This window comes from Aptenodytes forsteri, unplaced genomic scaffold, assembly GCF_000699145.1.
Source record: "Aptenodytes forsteri isolate BGI_AS27 unplaced genomic scaffold, ASM69914v1 Scaffold175, whole genome shotgun sequence".
Taxonomy (NCBI): Eukaryota; Metazoa; Chordata; class Aves; order Sphenisciformes; family Spheniscidae; genus Aptenodytes; species Aptenodytes forsteri.
Genome location: NW_008794723.1, coordinates 1,146,785 through 1,154,241, shown reverse-complemented (window position 1 = coordinate 1,154,241; position 7,457 = coordinate 1,146,785). Strand labels below are relative to the sequence as shown.

General features: G+C 38.7%; 1 protein-coding gene across 1 annotated transcript in view; it reads right to left on the bottom strand.

Moving 5' to 3' along the window:
* The window catches only part of WDCP (WD repeat and coiled coil containing), a 16,063-nt gene extending 9,784 nt beyond the window's left edge, over window positions 1-6,279 (bottom strand). The window contains exon 1 of the mRNA XM_009273871.1: window positions 4,362-6,279. Within this exon, the coding sequence (XP_009272146.1) occupies window positions 4,362-6,279 (1,918 nt within the window). The remainder of the gene's footprint in view (window positions 1-4,361) is intronic.
* Window positions 6,280-7,457: the final 1,178 nt, after the last annotated feature.

Here is a 7,457-nt window from a genome sequence, read left to right as displayed (position 1 = left end):
GCCAACTGGATTTGACTCCATTCACCACAACTCTCTGGGCCCGGCCGTCCAGCCAGTTTTTGACCCAGCGCAGAGTCCACCTGTCTAAGCCGTGAGCCGCCAGCTTCTCGAGGAGAATGCTGTGGGAGACGGTGTCAAAGGCCTTACTGAAGTCCAGGTAGACCACATCCATTTTTGGTGGGTCCTGTTTGATCCAACAAACATTTTGGTGGAGATCTTAATATCTTTGCTTGCCCTTATGTGGGACATTCCAATTGCAACCCTAATTAACCTGGCAGAGAAGTATAAGCCTGTAAAATGTTTATGTTGGAAGAGATCTGAGGTGCTCAGGGGTGCTTAAATCCCAGTGCAGTTTGTATTTCTAGTGCACATCAGCATTTCAGATGATACGATGCCAGGATTTCTCTACTCTTGGCTCCCTGATAATAGTTCTGCAACTACTGTTTCAGGTATATTGTCATCTAAGAGATATCCTTTGTCCTCATGGTTGTGCTTCCATGATCTTTATGTTTTAAGTGTGGCAGGTTTTTAACTCAGATCTTTACTTTCTTTGCATAGTACGAAAACTTGGATTCACTTTTGACATTACATATTCTTTTTCATTTTTGACATTACATATTCCTTTTCTTTTGTGTCTATGTATCCAACAAACAAATCATCTGCTCTGATAAAAGGGATTGTGTCTCCTCCACAGACCCCGCTTGTCTGCTATTGATCAGTTTCAGAACACTGTTGTCAGAACTTGTTCTTAACAAATTCCACAACCTTTGCTCAAAATGTTACCCATGCGGTAATCACACCTTCTCTTGACTACTGCAGGTCTTTCTTTTACGGTCATCCTAAATCTCTTCCTTCTAAACTTCAGGACAGCTGACTAGTTTCTTACTCCAGGGAGCAGTCATATCACCTTCCTCTTCCATCATTTTCATGACTTACTTTCTATTGCTCAACCCAAGTTAAAATTGCCCTTTGGATTTCAGAAAGATTCGTGGTCTTATTACAGCTGATCATTGCAGCCTGGTCTTTGCTCATTTTACTGTGCCACCCTTATACCCCCCTTCTTTATCTCTACTTCATGTATTTCTATCAGAAGAACTTTATTGCCATATGTTTGGATCCTTTCTATTCATCTCTCAGCTCTATGTAAAAAAATTGTTTATTTTATAGCTGACCTTGGCAATAAAGTTTCCCATAGTAAATTGTATGAAGATGCTATAAAAGTACAAATTGACTTGTATGCAATTATTGGTGAGTGCTAAGAAAAGGAAATCATCGTGACTAATTGCTGAAAAGATATTTATTTCCTATTTAATTATGCAATATATGCTCTCAATGATATACACTTTTGACATAATACTGCTTGTGAGCAAAATGTAGGAGTTTTAAGATATTCTTCAGATTAAGATGAATCTTATTCCTCCTGGAGAGATTTGCCTAAATGCCATTAATTTCAAATCCAGATTGGCTTTATTTCCACTGTAATTAGCTTTTGAATAAAGCTAGCTTAAATATTCTGCAGCTGTTTCTTTTCTGGGGGAGAAGGATGATAAAAGTATCTTTTTGCAAAATGAAACAGAAACAAATCTGTGACAGATCCTCATCTCTTTTTTTTTCTTTTTAAATAATATCCTCTTATTGCATTTGCCTGTCTGCCCTCCCACACTATCCTGAATCACAAGTCTGTATGTGATGAAAGAGCAATAATATTTGCTTTCCAGGGTTGAATGATCAAGTCACCTCTGGTGGCTGAATGCTATTACACAAGTGATAGTGCAGTGACATTTCCAAAGTGTGAGTGATCATGTTTTTCTTTTATGGCTATGGGCTACAAAGAATAGAAATTCTGGTAGTACTGCATGGGTGTGACTTCAGAGGAGTTATAGGTTATACAGCTCTAACAGAATAAACAAAGGTTTTGAAGACTATTTAGTAAGCAGGCATTATGAATTATTAAGTAATACACATTCTGTTTTATATTATGGTTTTCTAAGCAGAACTGGAAACACACATAAATATGTCAATAATGCCTCTGCACAACAGTGTTCGTAATTGCCCGTTAATTATTGCTACATTTTATCTATTATGTTTTAAACTTTCCTTTTATGTTTTTAATGCATAAATATGGTTATGCAGTACTGATCATTATATTTTATAGTACAATAGATTTCTCAGTCAAGATTGAGCCTCTGCCGTGTTGGGGATTATACAAACACTTAAGAAGACATGCACTTGGCACAAAAAGCTGAAAGATAATGGCCATATTATTGACTGGACTGCAGTGTTCCTAAAGCTTAGAATGTTTTCCACAGGCTGATATTTATATCATAAGGCATAAAGCTATTTCCTGACTTTTTGCACTGCGAACACAGATCCTGGCTGGAACCCACAGCCCAGCTGGTCTCTGAGCTCACAGAGCGCTAATCAACTCCTGAAGGAGGAACAAGGTTCAGATGTCTGAATCCAAACTAATCAAAACAACTATTTTCTGAGAAAATTATTAGCTGCCTATGAAGCAAATATTTCCCTGTCTAGAGGCCTTTTTGCCATCAGTCTTTTTTTCATTATTTTTTGGCATCGTGCTGTGATCCTGTTAGATTTCAGAAGAGGGGCTGAACTATGCAAGGCATTAGTTGAGACTTACACAGAAAAGCTATGTGTGTCGGAGAGACATTAAGTGGCACTTTTTCTGAGTCATTGTAATGCGGTACTAGCGGTGCTTCCTGCTGGCTCGATGTGAAACTAACCTGTTCAGATAAATAAGAGTCTTCTTTCTAAATGTAGTTAGTCTAGCAGTATTTTAGAAGCAGTAATTTTTTTTTTTTTGCTTCCAAAGGAAAAAAACAGGGTAATTAATTCTTACTGCTTGTGCAAGAAAACGTGCACAGTGACTTCAGATCTTAGATTAATGTTACGTGTCACAAACAAAACTTCTCTATGGAAAGGTTAATCCAATTGAATCCAAGAGATAGACTGCTTGCTAAATAAATAAGTTGATTTATGTTAAGAAATCAGAATTAATTAGAACATGCTGGAGAACAGAAGGACTTGCTTCTTGGCAAATAAAATCCTAAATTATTTAAAATAGACATGTTGCTTTTTTCACCAGAATTTGTATAATGTATTCAAGTTAAATTGTTGACTAATTCAGATCAAAAGCTTTGCTTTTATCCAGAGTACCTAACATACTAGAATCTGCTTAAATGCCAAGTAAACAATTGAAAGTAATGAATATGATTGAATTGAGTCACCATTCCCTTAATGAGTGTTTAAAGAGGGGTCCTTAGATGTCTGTATGGATTCCTTTAAAGTAAAAGGAAGTCAAATTTGTTTAAGAAGTACATACTTCAGCATCATCACAATGTAATCTATTACTTTGACATAACGCTGCTTATGTTGCCGTAGATAAGAATAAATTTATAATTGGCATCTACATCCTGAAAGGGACCCCAGTTTTAGCAGCAATACCACTAGCATCAGCATGACTAAAAATATTATCAGTATGAAGTTAATATTACTGCAAATAATACTAAGAATAATAGCCAGAAATAATTACCCAACCTACATTCCTTAGTTGAAATTCTTATTGAAGCCAGTAGGAATTTTACCAAAACAAGGGTGGGATAGGAACATGATGATTTGACATTCGTCTATTTATTTAATGAAATGATAATTACATATTGACAGATTTTTTTTTCCCCCCAGAAAAATTGAAGTGGTAATATGTTTTACAAATTGAGTACGTCCAGCTCTGTGAAGATCAGTGGTGAGAAATTAAAGTAGAAATAAGCCAACTTCATGTCATGCCTGTCTGAATTTTCCATAAATTGAGATTCGATACTTTGTTTCAGCCTTCATGAGGGTCTAGCTATTTTCAAACTTTGGATTTGAGCTTGGGTTTGAATTTATTGTGTTTCTGGTGGGCTACTGTACCACCCTACTCATAGGCTTATATCTACACTAAACTAACATATAAACCTTTTGTACATTAACAACTGTGTGGCTCTGTTCTGTCTCTTTGATAGATGCACACAAAATCAGCAAGATCCAAGACATTTGTGCATAATCAAAGAAGAATGAACAGACACAAATCTCCCGTGTGAAGTATCCTCTAAGTTACCCACATCATCCTGAATTATTGTTTCAATGACAAATTATAATACCATTTTAGATTAAGCTTGATGCCAAACTCAGGTTACATTTCTCATGGGTTGATAAGAATTAAACTGCATCCTCTTGATTTAAAGCTAAATAAATACAAGATTGTTTAAAAATTCAGTGTCCTATCACAATATTTTTAAGCTGACAAAAAAGTTACCTGGTAAGTGATATGAACAACAGGCGGTTTTTGTGTATGGATAGGTGGTAAGTGATATGAACAACAGGCGGTTCTTGTGAATATGGATAGGCTAAAGATATCCTCCTCCCATTTTTAGCGAAGTCCGTTATTTCAGAAAGACTCAGTTGTAACTCATTGAAGCTGCCACAAAGTCTCTCTAAATTTCTAGATATTTGGCTCATTCCTCTTTCACTTGGCAAATTGTTGTTTTTAGGAGAACTTGATGTTTCTTGGATCACGCTGAACTGCACTTTAGGGGAAGCTGGTCTGCTGGAAAGCCTGGTAGGTGTTCCAAACCCAAGAAGAGACGCTGAACGATTGGTGGGTTCAGCATCCAGTGTTTCCAAGGCCACCAAGGGGTCACCTGGGAGCCTTTTTTCATCCAGGTCACTCACACTTGATAAAGAGCTCTGCTCATAACTAGGGCTCTTTACTTCTTCGATGAGTCTTCTCCTACCACTAGGAGATTGAATAACTGTGCTTCTTGGTATTAACAGCTCCCTGCTTTGAGGTTGGTCTTCTGTAGCAAGATTTTCAAAGAACTTTCTTTTTCCAGGTGTATTAACAGAGGATTCAAAGTTATAAAACATATTCTGCTTAGTCTCAGGCAATGCTGAAGAATTTTCTTCCAGCATCAATTCTTTGATCATCAGACGCATTACATACCTCTCTGAACTTGAAAATGGAATGAGACTTGGCTCAGGGAACTTTTGCTTGCCAATCAGAATCAATAGGAGTTTATCTGTCAAAAAGCACAGGCCCTTTGGTCTTTCATTTTTTTCCAGCTGGATTTGTTGAATATGAGGCATGCAGGAAGAGGTTACTGAATACACCAAAACAATGTTAGAAGTATTAGAGGCTACTGCCACAATCTGAGCTCTAAGATCAAAAGCCATTATATCAGGAACCAGAATACCTGGGATGGTGACTTTTCTGGTGGTGGTTACCTTCCTCTCAAAAGTCACCAAGATCAAGTGAGAAGAATCTTGACCATTTGATGGTGCAGAGTCTTTGTGTTTCAGAGTAATAACAGGACTGGGATCAGACCGATGGTGGTTTGCAAGGGTATGGGTTAAATCCACAGGACCTGATGAAGAAGAAGCAACTGAATCAACACCTGATCTGCCTGAGTCTGTGGACTTTCTTCGCAGGTCCATGGAGTATTCCTCATCACCAAGCACCAGAGCAGACTGTGAGATTAAAGAACCAGTTTCTATACCAGATGGCATATCAAATGCAATGCCCGCATTCAAACCACAGATATTATCTAAAGGAAGCTCAGTAGCTACAGCAATTTGGAAATCCAGTGTGGCTTCTATAGCACAGATATAACCTCCCACATCAAAGACTGGGCAAAAGGAGCAGGTATTTAGAGTTTTCTGAGCATCATCCCATATGTAGGAATGCAGGGCACTGCCTATAGCAATTACTAAGCGATTACCATCCTTAGTCCAGCAAGCACAGTGGATAAGCCCACTGCTTTTGATATCTGCTCTAACTCTAGTATTGTCCATACGAACAGTATGCAAGACTGAAGCATCTCTTTTTGTAAGCACAGCCAGGACCTCCTTCTTTGGATGCCAGACACAGCCCTGGGAAAGCAGTGGAAATGGCTCACCAATTTCACAAGTCTGAGAAATCAAGGGTTTGTTCTTCTCTGCAGTGCTGTAGCACAGCTGCCAAACGCTAACATGCTTTTTATGCTGAACAGCGAGCAGAGCTGGGGTGTCTGTAGAGCAACACGGGCCCCAGTAAAGCCCATGAACATGTTCAAATTGACCAACAACACTCGAGTCTCCAAACTGTAGCTCTCCGTTATGGTAGTATAAAGCAGTCAGTATCACTTGCTTCCCATCTGTCCAGGCAATTCCATGCATGGGGTGGATGGCCTGATACAAAGCATTGAGGCCAGTTCTCAGCAGTTTTGCCTTTCCCAGCTCCATCTTTTAAAGCTTTCTGTCTACTGGTGGCTGTTCCAAAGTAGAGAATCCATGGAATTCACTTGCAGATCACGATGAGGAAAATTTTTTCTCGTATCTCCTTCCCTTCCTTTCCAGAATCAAGCTGGTTTTTCTGCTAATAATCCAAGAGCCTATATTGTGAACTCCTTCCCAGTAAGCCTGCAGCTGCTCTTCTAAGTATAAATCCATGTCAAAGCTGCTTTTGCTACGTCTTTTCCTGGGAGGAGTTACCATCTTCATGTGATGGCTAACAAGGTTTAACCAATTACTGTACGTTTTCATAGAAGTCTATTTTTAACTCTTCACTGCTGAGAGTATATTTAAAAATAACACTCTAGTACCTCGACCTTCAGTGAATGAAGGTCTTTGGTGAAGGCTGGACAGACATACACTGTTAAGCCTAAGTATTAAGCTACAGCCTCGAATAGTGACCTGACACTTCTTTCAGCCAGCCTTTGAAAGATAAAAGAAGATTTAAATGTACCTGAGAACTGTACAAGGCAGATTGCAATCTGTGATGGACAGCATCTTTCAAAGATACAAGATCCTAAATGGCTATGAAAGGAAAGTAGAAAAGGGAAATCATGCTCTGTTCTGTTAGTAGTTACAAGAGAATGAAGGAAGGTAAGATTTAAAAAAAAAAGGCAAAATAGTCTAGAAGCAAAGACAGCTGATTAGTGTTCATTTTACTGGGACAGATTTCCTAGCTACAAATATATATTGATTTCTTTCTTGGTCTTCCCAGCCACCTGTATCTGAGGACTGTTCCCTTATCATATAGCCAAAATGCAAAGAGGAAGCCAAAATTTTCTTGTTTCCCTAAACTCTGCAGTTTCTACAATATGTAACATAACATCATGCAAAGATCCTTGCATTGACAAAGACCCAACTGTCCTGGTTTCGGCAGGGATAGAGTTAATTTCCTTCCTAGTAGCTGGTACAGTGCTGTGGTTTGGATTTAGGACAAGAACAAAGTTGATAACGCACCGATGTTTTAGTTGTTGCTAGGTAATGCTTACACTAGCCAAGGACTTTTTAGTTTTCTATGCTCTACTGACTGAGAAGGCTGGAGGTGCACAAGAAGCTGGGAGGGGGCACAGCCAAACTGGCCAAAGGGACATTCCATACCATGGGACGTCATGCTCAGTACATAAACTGGG